This window comes from Python bivittatus, unplaced genomic scaffold (genome assembly GCF_059951505.1).
Source record: "Python bivittatus isolate LINGU-HERP-01145 unplaced genomic scaffold, Pbiv_v1 ctg000340_np1212, whole genome shotgun sequence".
Classification (NCBI taxonomy): Eukaryota; Metazoa; Chordata; class Lepidosauria; order Squamata; family Pythonidae; genus Python; species Python bivittatus.
In genome coordinates this window covers 12,670,751-12,690,559 of record NW_028277056.1, presented here as the reverse complement: position 1 = coordinate 12,690,559, position 19,809 = coordinate 12,670,751, and the positions used below count along the sequence as shown (strand labels likewise).

At 41.4% G+C, this 19,809-nt stretch overlaps 1 protein-coding gene across 4 annotated transcripts in view; it reads right to left on the bottom strand.

The window, feature by feature from the left end:
* Positions 1 to 19,809, bottom strand: part of AMOTL1 (angiomotin like 1) — an 83,723-nt gene that overhangs the window by 8,413 nt on the left and 55,501 nt on the right. For all 4 annotated transcript variants that reach the window (XR_015796084.1, XM_088140590.1, XM_088140591.1 and 1 more), the window contains 6 exons: positions 15,435 to 15,580; positions 12,535 to 12,684; positions 5,307 to 5,497; positions 4,591 to 4,716; positions 2,669 to 2,895; positions 463 to 735 (listed from right to left, as the gene is read on the bottom strand). Coding sequence is in view for 3 of the 4 variants with exons in the window: in XM_088140590.1 (XP_087996716.1) it covers positions 463 to 735; positions 2,669 to 2,895; positions 4,591 to 4,716; positions 5,307 to 5,497; positions 12,535 to 12,684; positions 15,435 to 15,580 (1,113 nt within the window). In the remaining variant the exon portion in view is untranslated. The remainder of the gene's footprint in view (positions 1 to 462; positions 736 to 2,668; positions 2,896 to 4,590; positions 4,717 to 5,306; positions 5,498 to 12,534; positions 12,685 to 15,434; positions 15,581 to 19,809) is intronic.

The following is a 19,809-nucleotide window of genomic DNA, read 5'->3' as shown; positions in this document are numbered from 1 at the left end:
TTTGCTACTTGCTTTTAAGGCGATTGCGGCCCCATGCGCTGCCAAGTAAAACTGGCTTTAAACTTGCAGGATGTAAAGTTCTTGGTACAAGTGGCTGCCATTCCAACAATGTGCAGAGGAATAGAAGAAGCACCTCTATGAGTGCCACAGGGAAGCAAATTAAAGAAGCACAGAACCCCTTTAACTCATACAGGCCAGGAAGAGATTCATCATCTAAGTAAAAGCTGAGAGCTTTCCTGGAGGGAAATCATCAGTGGATAGAAAAATGGATGATTTCTGAATCTGCACCTTTCAATGAATTTGCATTTTGCTCATTGACTTAAAATATTTGTAGCCAACGTTTCAGTTTAGCTGCAGCTGAATTTTGCTTTATTTTGCTTTTCCCCTGGAAAATTCTGGATTCTGCGAACACAAGCTCCTGCCTGTCCCATTCTCGGGGTCAACGCAATTGAAATTACTCACCTAGTTTCTCCCCAGCATTTTTGCCCGTAGTGTGCCTCAGGGCTGGGCTGCCACCAGAAGAGTGACTCAGTTTCCCTCTACCCGGAAAAGAAGCTGCACTGGGCCAGAGAAGCTCCGTGCCTTTGTCCGTCTGAGTGCTACTGTCTTTGCTGCCCATTTTAGCATGGCAGATTGTTACTGGCCATGAAGACATTGTAGAGGATGAAGAGGGAGGTGGGAGGGTCAACGAAGGGATGGAGGATTGTTCAGGGGTGTCTTTTCCTAACAGCAAACCTTGAAGAAAACGACAACAACAACAACATGGACTCCAAGATATCCAAGATATTTCTGCCTTGCCTTCCCCCAAGGGCAAAGAGACTGAATTATACGAAGCCTGATGCAAAGGTGCTACATTCAATACAGAATGGTCATGGGTCCACAAAACTGTAAGCTAGAATAGCTGGGGAGTCTGACTATTTAGTAATAAACAATATTACAAAAAAGAGTGACTACAGACCCCAAGAGCTAGTCAGCCATAGAGACTTCAACAGCCTAAACTTGGATTCCTGGCTTCCTTCTACTCTCACAAGCTTGAATGTGAAGCTGAGGACTTTAGTTGGCTTCCTGATCCTGGTTTTTTTTAGAGGAATGGTGAGCCAGGACAGAAATATATTGTTAAGCTTCCTATAGATGGCACACTCCTGGTTATTCTAACTAATATCCATTGAAGGAGGAATGAAATGGGAGTTCATTCACAGGAATGAAACTAACCAGCACACTTCTCAATGTTTCAACCTTACTGTTTTGTGCAAATATGACAATACTGTAAACAATACTAAACAAATATAGCAAGTAATATATAGGTTGCCCATCATTCATTGTTGTCTTCATTAAAATGTATTTCTCACAACCAATCCCAGTTAAATATGCTGACGTTTCTGAAAATTGTTGGCTCCTAAAAGGAATTGCTGGAAAGGATCCAGATCATTTTCTCTACCACACTGCACTCATTGCAGTGATGCAAACTGGCTGAAACGATGTGATGGAGCTGAATATTCACAAGCATTCCAGCTGCTCCCGGATCAAACCTAGTGGAATGCTTCCAGCAGGTCTTTTTGAGGAAGGGAAAATTGCCCATATGGCAGGAGTGAGTAAAACTCTAGGAAAGTATTAGCTTTGTAGCAAAGGCTGAGAAGTTCCAAAGAGTTAGATAGTCAAGATATAAAGAGACCTGAGGCTTAGGGAACTGTGCAGACAAGAGTTCAAAAGAGAAGCTAAATAAAGTTGGCATCTTATGCTTCTGCATGCTATGTTATTGTCTTAACATGTTGTGTGAAGAAGGCTATTGGGTTAAGCCATACTGTAGTATGATTTATTTGCTCAAGCATAGCATGTTATATGAATACAGCAATTTTGTTTTGCTAAGTCAGGTTGAGGGTTTAGGGTGTTGTGTGATCCCAAGCTATACTTTACAGACATACATCCCTCATAACTGTCAGTGTGGTGCATCTGATCCTGCCATTTAAACCTTCATAGCTTTGTATATTATTTTGTTGAAAGTATGAACCCATACAGTGTATCTCTGGCCACTACACAATATTGAAGCAGGATATCAGGCAAATAAAAGATCCTATTTCAATATCACTTTCTTTATTGCCTTGTTCACCATTGACTGCAAAGGTCCATAGAGTAGCTTACCAGGTTTCTTAAAAATAATGCTTCATAAAACTGTCAACTAAGTAAATCAAAAAACATTTTCATCAAAACATAAAGGAGAATTGGGAAGAACAGCAAGCCAGCCAAAGTGAGCATCAAGCAACATTATATGGGTGAAGTGCAACCTTCATATTCCTCTAAGACCGTTTTTCCCAACCTCAGCAGCTTTGTGTGGACTTCAACTCCCAAGATTCCCCAGCCAGCCTTGCTGGCTGGGGAATCCTGGGAGTTGAAGTCCACACATCTTAAAGTTACCGAGATTGAGAAACCCTGCTCTAAGAGATGGAGAGCACTGGTCTGTCTTTGTCATGCCCCAGCTTACACACCCAGGATGGGTTCACATGTTCTGTTAAAGAATAATAGTGCTTTAGTTGATTTGGACTTAAACAACTTATATGAACCTAGCTACTGCGGTTGACAAATCACAATACATGGTTTAGCATGTTGTCTGAACAGAACTGTGGCTTATTCAACAACTATCGCTTCATGTCCCATGTGAACTGAAGCTCACCAATGCTTTCTTTCCAAGACTTTTCTTCTTTCTTCTCCTCGACTCCCTGACTGTGATTAAGGGAGGTCTGATGGGAGTGCGCTCCTGTAGCCGCAGCTATGGATGGCACTGACTGAGCAGGCCGCAAGCTTGCAGAATCTCCTTTGCTGGCATCTTTCCTGGATCGCTGCTGAAGGACCTTGATCATGGCGTCTTTCTCGATGATTTTTGCATACAGATTCTTTATTCTATTATTAATAATAATTTATTAAATTTTTAAATACAGAGGTAATAATATTATAGAAATGGAAGCAAGACTTAAAGATAGGACCTTAAAGAGGCCACCTGGTCCCAGCTAGAGACGGGTAGGTATTTGAACCAAAGCACTTTTCTCATTCTATACTCAAATGTTGCTCCCTTCTGATCCCAGTTAGGGCTTCCCTTTAATCCTGCTATGATCAGTTTAGTTGATTTAATCTACAGTATCCATTAAAAGCACACACACACCACTTCCACATTTGTACATAGTTACAAAGTCAATCTTACTGGACTTGTTTAATCCCTTTTGGATGTGTCTGTGCATCTCGACCAGCCTGCAATGTATTCAACATGGGCAAAATATTTTCTGTACAGAAGACATGTAATTGGTATAGTCCTATCAAGGAGCTGTCCCCTTGTAGAGGAGTACTGAGACAGCCTTGAAAAAGGAATGCAACAACTGTTATGAAAACATGAGCTTAGCCCAGAAAGACAGGAGGGGATCTTGAGAGACTCAAGATTGCCACTCCTTGACTATCTTTGGTATAAGAGAGAATGAGAGAGAGACTTTCAACATTCTGTTATTATTTCCTATAGCAATAAAATATACTTCCAGTAGTTCTTGTGGTGTCTGTTTCCTGATCTGGCCTATCTTGAAGGGCTGACATTTGTCATCCAGTTGTACATTCCATGAGAAGAAGAGCAGAGAAGAACAGGCTGGGCTGCCCCCCTCCCTTTGCAGTCATCGCTGAGAGGGAAAGTCCTATAGATGACCACATAGCCTCCTGCTTTTTAAAATTTGCATCACAGCAGAGGCTATGTGCTACAGAATAAGTTCCCCCATCAAACCTTCCTCCTATTGCATGGACGACATAGCAGCATCTGCATGACACATACATCCATGGTGAAATGTGCAGTGGCTTACCCAACTAATCCAAATTTCTGAGTTCACACAACGCATGGAACTATAAAATGACCACAGGCTTATGAGTCTAAAATATGGTTGGCTAGTTGGGGACACAAGATGTCAGATAAGCACTTGTGTACATGGGAGAAGGTGGGAAACACATGGGCATAATGTGGTACAGCTCACTCTGTTCCTGATACAATGCTAGTTATATGAGGCATTACGTCCTGATTACGATGTGTAGGTGTCATTTATTTAATATACCATTTACTATGCAATGCACATTTCAAAGCAATCAAAGCATTTAGAAATGATTAAAATACACCAAAGGACATAGTGTGAAGAAATATTCAGAGAGGAAAACAAAGCTGAACAGAACCATCCATCTGTAGAATTAATACCAGGAAAGCCTGAATGGAGAGATAGGTCTTCACTCATTGCCCCCCAAATGCAAGAGAAGATGGTTCAGGATCTTCCAGAGATTGAGCATTCCATAAAGAAGGCCTATCTCTTCTTTAAGAGGCCTTCTCTAAGGCCACAAGTAACCACAAGATGACACTTAATCAAAGTATAGACAGAAGACCTTTTCTAATACTCTTGGCAACCAACCAGTTTCCTAACATGAATGCAGCACGTTCAGAATCTGGCTCCCAAGTCGTTTAGGGCCTTATATGCCAAAAGCCGAAAATTCTTTGGACATATTAAGCACCGCAGGGAGCCTCAGCACTGCATATCTTCACTCAAATCACACAGTAGCTATTACACAGCTGTTCCTTACGTGTATTCCATGTCCTGACACCTCCGGTTGGTTTGCATCTTCTCCTCTTCTTCCTGCCATATGCGGACTTCCAGGGAACTCTCACTATAGCTGCCACTGCGGGAGTGGTTGGTGGCCAAAGTATCTCTGGCAACAGAAAACACCAAAAAAGCTTTTATTTGACTTGGTCAAAACATAGGAAGGTTTGTTTCCCTTATCCAACTATCTGTTTCTCTAGTCTAGTGATTTCTGGTACAACAGCTGTCTCGTCTCTCAGAACAGAATCTCTTTCACGTGTCTTCTGTCTGGTTCTTTTGCTAAAGAGACCATGGACCACATCTAGTCGCCTTTGGTGCCCAGTGGATGCCTACTCATTAATTGTTGGGATCTCTGCCATCTACATCCTGGGGTGGCAATGCAGTGCCCATGGGTGCCATGCTATCCTGATGGCTTCCACCAATCACAACTAAAAAGAAAAAAGGCAGGGCAGGGGGAGAGGCATACATGTGTTTACAAATCTCTAATCATACGAGACAACCAAATCTCTCAAAATCTCCCATGAGATGTGATGTGTACATGGGAGAAGTGAGGTCTTTTTAAAGCTCTAGTAAGTTTTAAAAAGACCTCAAAAGGTCTTGAGCTTCACCCAACATCAGTGGAATACTGAAAAGTCTATCATTCTACCATCTATATAAATGCGATTGATTGATTGATAGATAAATAAATAAATATTCTACTTTTCTGTTGCCGCTGTGGCTGCAGCATTCATGGCAAAGTGTCGGATTGTGCTCTCTTCAAGGTACTTCTGTTCCCACTTGGTCATGTCGGCTTCTAAAGCCAGAATCCTCTCATCCTTCTCCCGCACTAACTCCATTAAGGCTGGGACGTTGTACTCTGGCACAGGGGCTGCTTGATATTTCCCTTGTTTCTGAAATAAAGGAGGATACTATTAAACCATTTTTAGTATAAATTTAACATGCAAAAAGCTCACAAATCCATCTGGACTGGCTTTGTGTCCCTCACTAAAACAACCAAGAATTCACCACTGATGGACTTATGGATGTATTATGTATTTCAGTTTAGATTTCACCTTTCTATATATAACAACCAGAAGTTTCCATTAGGCTACATCTATTTCAGGAGATACTTGAATTATTCTTCTCAGCTGGCATAATATAAATGGACCATGTAAACAACAACAAAAGAGAAAAATATATTTAGACATATTTAAGCAATGAAATACAGGTGAAACTCAAAAAATTAGAATATCGTGCAAATGTTCATTTATGTCAGTAAGGGAACTCGAAAGGTGAAACCAATATATGATATAGACACATTACATGCAAAGCGAGATATGTCAAGCCTTACTTTGGTATAATTGTGATGATTATGGCATACAGCTTATGAAAACCCCAAATTCACAATCTCAGAAAATTAGAATAGTGTGAAAAGGTTCAATATTCTAGGCTCAAAGTGTCCCACTCTAATCAGCTAATGAATCCATAACACCTGCAAGAGGTTCCTGAGCCTTTAAATGGTCTCTCAGGCTGGTTCAGTAGGAATCACAAGCATGGGAAAGACTGCTGACCTGACAGTTGTGCAGAAAACCATCATTGACACCCTCCATAAGGAGGGAGAGCCCCAAAAGGTAATTGCAAAAGAAGTTGGATGTTCCCAAAGTGCTGTATCAAAGCACATCAATAGAAGGTTATGTGGAAGGGAAAAGTGTGGTAGAAAAAGGTACACAAGCAGAAGGGATGACCGCAGCCTGGAGAGGATTGTCAGGAAAAGGCCATTCAAAAGTGTTGGGGACTTTCACAAGGAGTGGACTGAGGCTGGAGTTAGTTTATCAAGAGCCATCACACACAGACGGATCCTGGACATGGGCTTCAAATGTCATATTCCTCTTGTCAAGCCGCTCCTGGACAACAAACGTCAGAAGCGTCTTACCTGGGCTACAGAAAAAAAGAACTGGTCTGTTGCCCAGTGGTCCAAAGTCCTCTTTTCTGATGAGAGCAACTTTTGCATCTCATTTGGGAACCAAGGACCCAGAGTCTGGAGGAAGAATGAAGAGGCACACAATGCACGATGCTTGAAGTCCAGTGGGAAGTTTCCACAGTCTGTGTTGATTTGGGGAGCCATGTCATCTGCTGGTGTTGGTACACTGTGCTTCATTAAGTCCAGGGTCAACGCAGCCGTCTACCAGGAGGTTTTGGAGCACTTCACGCTTCCTTCCGCAGACGAGCTTTATGGGGATGCTGACATCATTTTCCAGCAGGACTTGGCACCTGCCCACACTGCCAAAAGTACCAAAACCTGGTTCAATGACCATGGGATTACTGTGCTTGATTGGCCAGCAAACTCGCCTGACCTGAACCCCATAGAGAATCTATGGGGCATTGCCAAGAGAAAGATGAGGGACATGAGACCGAACAATGCAGTGGAGCTGAAGGCCGCTATTGAAGCATCCTGGTCTTCCATAACACCTCAGCAGTGCCACAGGCTGATAGCATCCATGCCATGCCGCATTGCGGCAGTCATTGCTGCAAAAGGGGCCCAAACCAAGTACTGAGTACATATGCATGCTTATACTTTGCAGAGGTCCGATATTGTTCTATTTCCAATCCTTGTGTTATTGATGTCATGTAATATTCTAATTTTCTGAGTTTGTGAATTTGGGGTTTTCATAAGCTGTACGCCATAATCATCACAATTATACCAAAGTAAGGCTTGACATATCTCGCTTTGCATGTAATGCGTCTATCTCATATATTGGTTTCACCTTTTGAGTTGCCTTACTGACATAAATGAACATTTGCACGATATTCTAATTTTTTGAGTTTCACCTGTACATGTAAAGGATGCACATGGTCACCATATATAAAAGATGCAACTGGTGACTGAACTCAGCACAGCTTATTAGACTGGGAGCCATTCTTTCTCCTCACATCCAAACAGAATCTAACTTTGTTATTACACGATCAGGAAGTCCTCTTACTTTGGGAGAAAGGCTTAAATTGCCCTTTTCAACCAAACATCCTTCTCTCCCAAACTAAAAACTCATTCTCTCAATCTACCCACTCCCTGTGCTTACATAATGAAAGACATATTTTTATGAGCTCTGTCCCAAAACCCAGATACATTATTTTGCCCCCATTTTGCCTCTCTCAATTTCTTTCTACTATTACTGCATCTACATCCAGAGAATGCATGTATCCTCTCCACATCTTGCAACCTCCAGGGCTTCTCCAGATCATGTTTGGAGCTGGAGCTGCAAGCTGTTTGGGGTTGTTGTTGTTTTAAAAAAATAATATTTGCCATATTTCCAATAATAAGCAAAATATGGCACAATAATATTGTGACCTTTACTGATTTTGAGAAAGTTAAAGGAGATCTGGAGCTGTAGTGTTGGGATGGGAGACTGCGAGGAAATCCTATGGTGGCAGGCTAGATGGGTAAGTTGAAAAACATCCTGGAGGAAAGTGATTGCAAACCACTTCCACGCTGCTCCTAAGAAAACACCGTGGGTTCCATAAAGTCACCAGGAATGAAGCTTGACTTAAGTGAGACTTTACTATCTTGGCAAAACATTGGTTGATTGATTGATTGATTGATTGATTGATTGATTGATTGATTGAAGTCCAAAAAGAGAGATCTCTCCCCAGTGGAGAATGAAATTGAAAATTCAATGCAGGAGAAACAGGCAAGTTTGGGAAGGTTGAGAGTCAAGGAGAAAGCAATAACATACTTGTTTTGATTGCAAGTCTAGACTTCATTACTGATGAAGACTTTGGGACTAAGCCAATTTTCAGTGGGCAAAAGTCCACTGCCACTCCTACCTCCACACCACCTTGCATCTTTCCATTTATAAAAACTGACTGTGCTGGTAGCTGGCTTTCAAGAAAATGTCCTCCAGGGAAGCTGAGAGCAGCCAGGAGTTTTGATGAAGCAGGACAGGCCGCACAGCACACAAAGATCAGCTCTTGCTTTTGTTCCCCACTTCTGATAGCTGCCTCCCTTCCCTTAATGGCAGAACTAGATTGGAAAACCAGATATTTTGCCAACTGACAATTCTTCAGCTGGTAGAAAGCTCTAAGAAATTAATCAATATGCACTGGCAGGGTCAGCACAATCAGAAAATTAAAAGATACGCAAGACACAAAATTCAGTTGCTCACACTGATTTTTTTCTTTTTCCCATGTAAAGTTATACCTATCAAGATGCCCCTAAGGAGATTTCGCTACACTTCTGGCACGCATACAGTAGGTATTTTTTCACTGAGTATACTTCGCTGAATTATAAAGGCGGGTCTCCAGCCAATTACACAAGGAAAAGAAAGCAGAGTTACATATAACCTGAAAAACAGCCTGCGGGAAAGTATTTCTGGCTTTTGGAATGAAGCCCGCCAAAGTACATAAATAGTAGTTCAACAGCAGGCTCAAAATTGGCCTCCCATGGGGAAAGGGTTTCCATTATTGCACGGTCTTTCCAGATCTCGACATATTAATAGCATTTGACGGAATATGGCAAACTCTACATCCTCAGCCCAGCCAACCTTGACCCTCAGCCAACCAAGTGATGAAGTCGAAGGGCTGTCATTGCCTCTGGAGCCTGCTGGGGTCTGGATGAAGAGAAACAGGCTGAAGCTCAACTGAATGAAGAGAAACAGGCTAAAGTGGGTGTAGGAGCATGGACCATCCAGTTCCAGGGATTTACCAAGGACTGGATGGGGTGGTGCTTCCCAAGACAAAGCTAGTGTACAATCTGAGCTTTTTTCTGGACTTCAGAAGCAAGTGGCAGCTGGGAGCATGAAGGCTTTTGCACAGATTTGGCTGGTGCACTAACTGTGCCCTTTCTTGGATCAGGAGGCCTTACTGACAGTGACTTGGGCCTGAGTCACCATGCATGTGGATTACTATAATGTGATCTACATGAGGCTGCTCTTGAAGATCACACTGAAGCTATAACTGGTCCAGAATGCAGCAGTGCAGGTAGTTCTGGGCATGCCTGGCTATGCCCATACTGCTACACAAGCTGCACTGGTTACCAGTAAGCTTCTGGATGCAAGTCAAGGTGCTGATGTCATCTACAAAGCTCTGCATGGTATAAGGCCTGGATAGTTATGAGTCCATCAGTATCCCATTGTATCTGCCTGTGTGGAAAGTTCCGACAAGGTTGGCATGCTTCAGGTCCCGTTTATCAAACAATGTCACCTTAGGGAACCCAGGAAGGGTACCTGCTCTGTCACTGTACCTGGCCCTTGGGGGCATTCCCCCCAAGGTCTGAACAACCCTGATCCTGTGTGCCTTCAAGAAAGCACTGAAGATCTGGCTCATTCCACAGGCACCGGGCTAAGTGTTTGGGGTATACACTGAGGTTGAATGTAAGGAAACTGTGGCCTTTTTCTTCTGGTATGGCCACTGGAATTTTGTTTTAACTGCCATACTCTTATACAGAGAATACAGAGATGTGTATCAGTGGGCAGTGTAAAAGCTGAAATAATAACTTGACCACTGGCCCTCATCCAATCAAAGATAGCCATGACCAATAGTGCCATATCTCCTTGAAGTATGCCCCATTGAATTCAAGTAGCATATCATAGAATCACAGAGTTGGAAGAAGCCATTTTGGCCAATAACTTCAATGCTTCACTCAATGCAGAAATATAAATTAAAGCATTCCTGACAGATGGCTGTCTAGTCACTGGTCATATCCAGCAAAGGAGAACCCACAATTTCTCTAAATAATTGGTTCTACCGCTCTGTAAAGAATATGCTTATTATTATTTACTCCACAGTAGGTATACACAGTTTCCTATAACAATTGCAATAAAGTCATATTTTATTGCTTTCGGTGGGCTTAGCCCTGACTTAGTTTGATGAAAATCACATTATTAATGTTTTTTTTTTTAAAATGGATAATTAGTCTTGGAAGTCATTCCTCACCCTATGTTGTATACTAAAATAGCCCTTTGTCTACAGACTTATACCAAGATTATTAACAATGCAATTTCATCCAATTGCAGCAGGGGCCTATTGAGGCTTCCGGGGTAGTTCATGGAAGGATTCTGAACATGGGCAAAAATCATGCAGCTAATGCATTTTAAGAGATACATTTCCCATGATGCAATAACTACCACAAAGCTGCTTTCAAAGTCAAAGTAGAAACACCATTCTAAGCCTCTCCTTAAAGAAGCTATGAACAATCACGTTTGTACTCAACTTATGCTAGGTAAGAGGTGACCCAATTACAAGATATCAGATGTGATAATGGTGCCAAAGTCAAAATGTAGTTCAGTTTGAATGTTCTTTCAGCTTTATCCATTTAGGGTCCTGCTGATAAGACTAACCACCCAGAGCCGCTGGGAGTCAGGCAGCATATAAATTCTTCTTCTGGAAAGCAAACCAACCCTAGTCATTTTCAGAGAAAGAACAGATTATATTCAGGTGGGACAGCAAGCAGTGATCTCCAACTGCAAACTCAGATACAAGGTACATCTGTGCAATCTGTCCTCTCTCATCTCCTTGTTTCTGACGAACCAGGGTTTAGTTTGACTCCAGCAAATTACATTTACAGCATGTTTTATCAGCCAAGATCCCAAACCACAATTTGACTCCACCAATTATCTTTGTAGGCAACTGATAGCCTGCAAAAATATATAATCTGCTAGCTTCAAACAGAACTGCAAAGCACCACCATACTCTCTTCTAGCATGTGGAAGATGGGAAGAGGACTGGGGAATGCACAACCCTGAAGCTTATGCTACTGATAACAGCAAACCATGGTTGTTTTCAGGCACCCCATTCCCCCAACTCATTAATATCAATGTAAATATATCTCCCAACAATAGTCATCCAGAATAGTTTTCCTTGATACAAAGAAGAAACTGATCTTCCATATAATTTTCCAAGCTATGATAATGTTTCACCAGGATATCATCTGTTCATAAGTATCAATCTCTGCATGAAAACAACCCTAAGCATTTGGCAGGTGACAACTAGGTTCCTAAAAAGTAATTCTCAGAAAGCCAATTAATTAAATCAAAAGCTCTTCACTCATGCCAAGTTTGGCAGAATTGGCTGAATTCTGTTAGATTATCTCAAATTATGTTAAACTCAGGAGACAGTTTTCTGGCCTGTGGATTAATAGAAGCCAACAAAAAGAGGCAGACCTATGTTTTTTTTTAAATAATTTAGAGTGTTAGTTCTAAATCAACAGAGTACATCTGAACATTTCTATCACTGATTGTCTAAAGAACACCTTAAAAGATGGCAATTACTTGCTCCTTTAAAGACCCCAAATGTTGTACTTTAAAAGAACTGGTGAATGAAATGCAATCTACAAGATTAGATTGGTACAACCTTGAATGCTTGCCAAAAACATTGAATGCCTGAAACCAACTGCTGCATTTTCAAAGTGCACTTGAGCTTAATGGGTTGTCCAGATGTCACTTGGAACACAAGTGGTTTAAACTCACTTAGTTTTATGCAAATTCAAAGATCTCAATGAGCTTGGTTAGAGCTATTGCTACATATAGCCAGTTTAGTTCATTTATTGTGGGTGTCTTTAAAATATTTACCATTGCAGATGGCAATGTCTAGTTGGCCTTGGTTGATCTTAGAAGCTAAGCAGGACTGGCCTTGGTTAATAATTAGATGGGAAATCTCCTAGGAATTCTAGGGAAATTGAAAAAAAAAACTTCCTGAAAGAAAACAATGGAAAACCACTTCCATAGCATTGTCAAGAAAACAGTCGCCAAAAGTTGAGTAGGATTCAAGAGTGTTTATTTTACACACATACCCAGAGAGAGAGAGACCATTCCAAAGCAATCTAGGAAAATAAGAAGATCCCACCTGAGTCTGAGATGGAAGCAGACTATTACCAACACAAAGTCAATTCTGGGCTTTGATCTGGGAGCACCTTAAGTCACTCCAGGAGATCAAAATTCTGCCACCAATTTCTTACCTGTTGCAGCCTGAGAGATTCCAACTCTCTTTCCAGCCTGGTGCGCAGCCGATGCTCCATCTGCTCTCGTTTCTCATAGGCTGCCTGAAGTTGGGTCAAGGCCTGCTGGAGCTTCTCTACCTTCTCAACATGTGCTTGCTTCTTCCGTAGCTGAAGGCAGAATCACAGAACCTCAGGGACGGGAGTCACTTCATCTGACCTCTAATTCAATACAGGAAGGGCACCTCAGCATCCCTAACAGGAATCATTCTGTCTCTAAGGAAATGCCTTCAACAACTGAGATCTCATTCCCTTCAAAGCAGAGTAGTCTGTGGCCAACCCACCTGTCAGTGCAATCCAGAGCAAGGAAATGAAAGCAGCAAAAAATAAACTTTACCTGGGAGAAATAGACAAGACTGCATGTGTATGTGGGAAAAAGAGAGAAAGAGTTGGCTTTGGGTTCAAAATGGCTTGGAGATTTTGGAATTGGTTCATCCCATGCTAAACCACAATGTGGTTTGTTTATTGTTCATTATTTTCAAGCCACTGAGGCTCATAAACCATGGCTTTGCTGAAATAGCAACAGCAACCAATTCACAACTGAACTTTAGTCTGTGTATATTCATGAAAGGGGGAAAAAGGAGGGGGAAGTCTGGTGCTCCTTTCCAACTTGTATATTGTAACTTAAGTCTCTCAATCCTTCTGAAAGCTCTCTCTGCTCTCCTGCTCCATCCAGGATGTAAATTAAAATGATTGTTCTATGTAATCTCTGAAACAATGGAAACCTAGATAAGGATATTTTCCTTTCTAACTGTAAAACGTTTTTGAATATATAGTAGTTGTGGTTACTGCAGTTACACAGCTGCTGTGCTAAACTCTGAACTTGGTTTATGGATTAGCTGGCCAGTCGTCATCCATTCAGCAAACCATGTGTGATAATATCTGTGCCTAGTCTACTTGGAGGGTCTGACTGTTTGTTCTAGCTACCTCCAAAGGACCAGGAAACTAGTTCTGGTAGAACAAACGTCAACTTCTCGTCATGAACAAGTTGGGCATCAGGTCATTAGCTAAAACACTTTATATGGAGTTTTTATATGATACAAAACTATTTAAAAAGAAACAGTATTAGTACTAATACAGCAGCTTGCCAATACTTGGGAACTTGTGATTCAGAATGAGAGACCAGCAAACATGGAGATTATCCATGGAGATTAATGGAGAAGAGAGGATAGACCCAGAATGGAGTTCAAGTCTAGGAAGGTGAAAAGGTTGTCCAGTGATAAATGTTCAAGATAACAGTGAACTAAGATGACAGTTATGTTGACCACCAGGAAGTGGTCAATGTAATCCATAACATTCAGTGAATTCTTGAATTCTATGGGATTCATTTAATTCATAAAATTCAATGCAACCCCACAGAATAAGATGACAGGTAATTTTAGAAACAGGGGTCTAATGGCAGTAAGACCTTTCTCCACTGTTGATAAAAAGTAACTTAAATCCAGGTAAACATGAATAAATAAAATACAGCACAGAAAACTCTAGGGCTGTGTAAGGGCTGTATAACCTATTGTGGATTTTAATGTAATGTACCATAATATAATAACTAAAAGCTGTAACATATTATATATATTTCACAGAGTATCATAAGCATGTTAGACAGTTACAGAGGTGTGCTCAGTATAATGAATCCCAAGGAATAGGGAGTTTTGTCTTGGTTAAGTAGGTGGTCTAAAGAAGCTGAAAAAGGAAGAGAGATTAGGGGATGAGACCTTTAAAGATATGATAGGTGTGTTCCAGGGTGACAGATCATCTGATGGTTTCAGAGGACAACATCAGTCAAAGGATGAAAGAAATTATCTCACAGATCAAGTACATTCTTTGGAGAATAAAGATATTTCTTTCACCAAGATACATGTCTGCGGGATGATCAGCTCAGGAAAGTGGGCAATTCAACCATTAGAGATATATGAAGATGAGATTATAATGGGCATGATGACCACAAGGGGAATGTGGCTACCTAGTACAAAGGTTGTAGATATCCTGCCACAAGTGGAGTTATTCTGGCCATGGTGCATGTCAGTGGTAACAAAATGGTAAAGGTAGTCCTGAGATCTGGGAAGTCAACTTTAGATTGTTCAATAAGCCCCCTGGGAAGGTTGCAAATGGTGATGACATGACCCACTGTGGTAAATGCACACCGGTTGCCAAGCACCCAAATTTTGATCACGTGACTGTGGGGACACTGCGACAGTCATAAGTGTGAGGACTAGTTGTAAGTCACTTTTTTCAGCACCGTCGTAACTCTGAACGGTCATTAAATGAATGGTTGTAAGTTGAGGACTACCTATACTGATGTTTTTCCTTTTAGTTCTGGTTAATTTTAATGTTACTGGATAAAGGATTACCCTAAATTTGAAATAAAAGATACAATTTGGAAATTGAAGCAGCAGATGCTCTTCATGCTTTCTGGGTTCTTAGCTGCCTGGCTCCCCTTATGTTTTGGGTTACTGTAGCCACAGTAATACATGCTGAGAAGATATATTTGCAGATTGGAAGATATGACCAAGTCCAACTGTGACTATTCTTAAAAAAACTGTGCACAGTCCAATTATTGCATCTCAGAACAAACTCAGAAAGACGCAGAAAAAGGCAACCCAAAGGACAACCAAAATAATAAAGGAATTTGAGAAACGGCCTTGAAAAGCACGATTAAAACATCTGGGGCTCTTCAGTTAAAATATTCCAGACAGCACAGAAGTGTTGCTGTGGTCCTGAGACAAATATCTCCTTTAATGCTGATGTTTGGATTGGAAGCCAACCCCACCATCCTTAACACCAATGGGAGAATCTGTCCACCCACACCAATCCCAAGGAAGGAAAACAAGTGACTGTTTATGAGAGATAATTTAACATCTCACCTCTGCTTCTAGTTTGATGACTTTGGCTTGTGCACTGTTCAGAGCCTGGTCCAGGATTTCGATGTGTCTTCGCTGCTCCTCATTGGTCAAGCGCATGGCTGTCAAGTCCATTTCTAGCTTCTCCTTCTCCTTCAAGTACTCTTTGTCTAGAAGGGTGACAAGGACAAGGCCAGATCCTTCAGAAAAAAACTCACAGATTCTGGGGTTGCAGTCCCCAAATTAGTGCTCAGGAGTCTTAAGTATTTACAGTTCTTCTAGTTTGTACGCCGCCCAGAGTCCATTGGAGTTGGGCGGCTAATAAATTTAAATAAATAAAAATACATACTAGGCTCCATGCTGCAAAGCAACTGCTGGTGTCCATCATTATCTTTATTTCTAATTATGGCTCTGGGCCTCAAATATAAACTTTCTAAGAGAATACAGATGATGGGTAAACTCCCAGTAGTGTCTACAGTGCCTAAACTAAGGCTACCATACATCAAATCCTCCCCTTTGCCATGGAAGTTCTCTGATCTCCATCATTTAACCACCTCACCAGGGGGTTGGGAGAGGAAAAAGGCAGCAGAAGTCCATATGTCTTAAAATAACCTCCTGAATATTTGCCAGCATGGTGTAGCAGAAGCATTTCCAACTAAGCAGGGAGATCAAGGTTCAAACCCTCAGTTGAGCCATTAAGTCCAATATTGGCTAGTCTTTCATCCTCATACTGAGGGCTGTATAGAATTTTAAGTATAATTAAAGCAGTGTTTTTTCTTCAAACTTGGCAACTTTAAGATGTGTGGACTTCAGCTATGGTTTCTGGAATAGCTCTCTGTTATTTGACCAGCCACAGCATAAACTATTGGCTGCAGCTTCACTCTCTCTCTCTCTCTCTCTCTCTCTCTCACACACACACACACACACACACCTTAAAGTTAAATAAATTATGAGGGAGAATCCTAAGCAAAGGAAATGGTTTCTTTTACCCATTTGCATTGCAGCTTCTTGCACTGCTGAAGAGCCAAGCTGTTTTTCAGCTCAAAGGCTAAAATGTAACCCTTGCTTGTTTCTTCTGCATGTAGCAAATATTTCACAGAAGCCCCTGCAACTTCCACTGCTGAATTGGGGATCAAGCAGTGGCTCTATAAATCACCTGCCAGAAGAACAAATAATTTGGGAGGTGGGGGAAGCAGCAGGAAGCAAGCTCAGAGACACACCCGGGCACAGACAGCTATAAACCAAAGCTGAGATTTGACTCAACATGATCTCCTTCCTTAAACATTCAGCTGACAGCCTCATAGATAGGACAGATCTGTTGAAGGTTGAGTCACCTATACCATCTAAAGAGTATCTCTGGGCCCACACATTTATTTTGCAGCACTGTGTGCCTGCCTTACTAAATATTGTGGTAAAACAAGGTGTGGAGAATTTGGAGCAAAGATAGCGTATGGACATCTGGAGATGTTTAGATCTGATCTCTGGCAGAGCCATATAGGGAGCAGCCTTTTACAAACTCACCAGGATTATAATTATTATGAGATTTATATCCTGCCTTTATTTGCATCACTCAAGATGGTGTACATAACATTCCTACTTCCTATTTTCACCACCACCACAGCACTGTGAGGTGGGTTGGGGTGAGAAAGTGACTGGCCCAAAGTCACCCAATCAGCTTTCGTGCCTAAGGCGGGAACTAGAACTAGAACTAGAACTAGAACTAGTCTCCCGGTTTCCAGGCCAGCACCATCACTATACCAAACCGGCTCTCCACCTAACACATATACTCACACATACATACATGCAGACATCCAGAAGGTCCTGGTAACTTTTCACATTTGAGCCCTCATTAGTCCTAACATGAAATTGTAAATAATAACATGAAAACATAAGAGATACATTGTCAACATTCTTAAGTTTAAAAAAATTAGCAAGTGATTAAGGATAAGCCCCCATTTGAGTAGTGACACCAGGCAAAATGGATGTGTGCGAGCTGCACATGCACACCTCCGTGCACCAAACAGGTATAATGTGGTCCACAGTTGTGGGAAAGCTACATTAGACAAAGCTTGTAAGTAGACCTGAAACGACATAGCTGCCATTGATTCCAACAAGGCTTTGCTAATATCAACATCAATGCGGGGGGGTGGGGGAGAGACATTGCTGTGCTTTATTTAGCTTTGCCCATTCATGTGAACTTGGCTCCGAGTCATCGGATGGGAAAGAATTCACTGAACTTCAGCTGTGGCCAAGCATTCCCAAATAGCTCAGATGCCCCAGGATGAGTTATTGCATGAGGAACTTCTGCCTGCTCATTCTACAGGCAACAGTTATTTGGGGTCCTCAGGATACTGATAAAGAACTCTTCAGGGGAGTTAAGGATCAGTACATTTTCACTAAATTGATGACAGACAGTCCTGCTCCACAGGGAGGAACAAACACCTAGACATTTTTTCCCTTAATTTTCCTCTCTTCTGCAAAAACAAATGACAAGGAAAACAACACGTGAGATCACCAAAAAAAAAGATCAACCATGTCACAAGACAGCTTTTCTGAACTTGGTGGCCTGCAGATATGTTAGACTTCAGCTCATAGAATCAAGACTTGGGCTGGATGGATGATCACGAGTCCTCTAATCAAAATTTCTGCTTAGTGCCGAATCTTCTATACTGTTTCAAACAGATGGTAATTTAGCCTCTGTTTGAAGATTTCCACGGAAGAGGAACATAGTACTTTATGAGGCAACTTATCCCACTGCTTAACAGGTCTTACAGTCGGGAAATCCCTCCCAATATCTGACCTGAGTCTGCTTCTCTCTAGTTTCAACCTATTTGCTCTGGTCCAACCTCCAGGGCCAGAGAGAACAAGCCAACTTCCAGCTCTGCATGACAGCCAATTAGATGTCTGAAGATGGCTAATCTATCTCACCTCAGTCTTCTAACGTACCCAGTTCCCTTAGCTGTTCTTCGGAAGACCCGGTTCCCCATCACTATCTTGCCAGCTCTCATCTAAACTTACTCCAACTAGTCAGTGCCATTTTTAACCTGTCCCAGAATTGGACAGAATAATCTAAGTGGGTCACTGCCAGAGAAGAGTAGGATGGCACAACGGCTTCCAACATTTGCATAGGATTCCCCCATTTTCCTCTGTTGCTTCCAGCCTCCTCTGAACCAACTGTAAACTAGTCCCCACTTCCTCTGAACAGTATTTGTGCTGTTGCACCCTCAGGTAGTATGTAAAGACAACTGTGCAGATCACCTTTATTATTTTGTTTTTGCCTTGTTAAGCTGGGTTTTTGTCTTTGCCTGTAATTTCAAATATTATATTTATTTGGTGTTATTCAACTGTGCACAATTTAAATTTACTATAATTTTCTGTTACCATTTTCCAACCATTAACTATGACAAGTGAAGGTTTATTGTGATCTCCTTTGCCTATCTTTTTACTGTAAAAAAGCAATAAATACATGTGTTTAAGTATGAATGCCCTGCTTAAATTCAAACTGCTCTTATGTACTTTCTCTCTCTCTCTCCACAAATTGGTAAGATTCCAATGCAAGTACTCCCCAGTTTACAAACGAGTTCCATTCCCAAGGTCTGTCCTTAAGTCGAATTTGTATGTAAGCTCGAACAGTATTACTGTACAATACTGTATAAGTAGTATTGTGTAATGAACTCGAACTATGGTGTATTTAACTCAAATTTTGCTACAGTAGGTTCCGTTCTTAACTATGGGTCGTCCGTAAACTGGTCCGTAAACTTAACTAAGGGTCGTCCGTAAACCCGTTAACCCGGGGCTACCTGTATTTTAATTAACTTACTGTCACATAAACCTATTAATAATTTGGGAAGAATTGCTAAAATGGGTACCCATATTTTAACAGTGCCATCTTGCTCCAGGTGGTGCTGCCATAGAAACACCTTACTAGCTACTCCAGGATACCCAACTCTTGCTTTTGCCTCAAGGTTACACTGTAGATGATATTCACATGGCTGTGAATATCTGAGTATAAATAAATAAAATCTATCTGATGAGGTTATGCATAATCCTGTTTCTATTCTTGGAAATACTTTATCTGTTATTTGTAGCATGAAGCTGTCTAGCTTGCAAAGGGTATTCAGGACAAGCATTTGTGGCATTTTGTATGATCTGTGCTTTAAGGAACTACATTTGCTCCTATGTTGCGAATAAACAGCTCAACTCGGTTATGAGCTGTGGTAGTCCCATCAGTATTTTTAGTAAAGTATACACAGAAGTATACTTCAGTAAATGTTGTCAGCTAAGAAAATAATAACTATTGTATTTGGGTGAGGCTGCAGTGCTCCCAAAGTGTCTAGGGCAGGCTGTCCCAGACCCAAACCATACAGCTTGGGACAACTCAATTAAGATGTCACCCAGT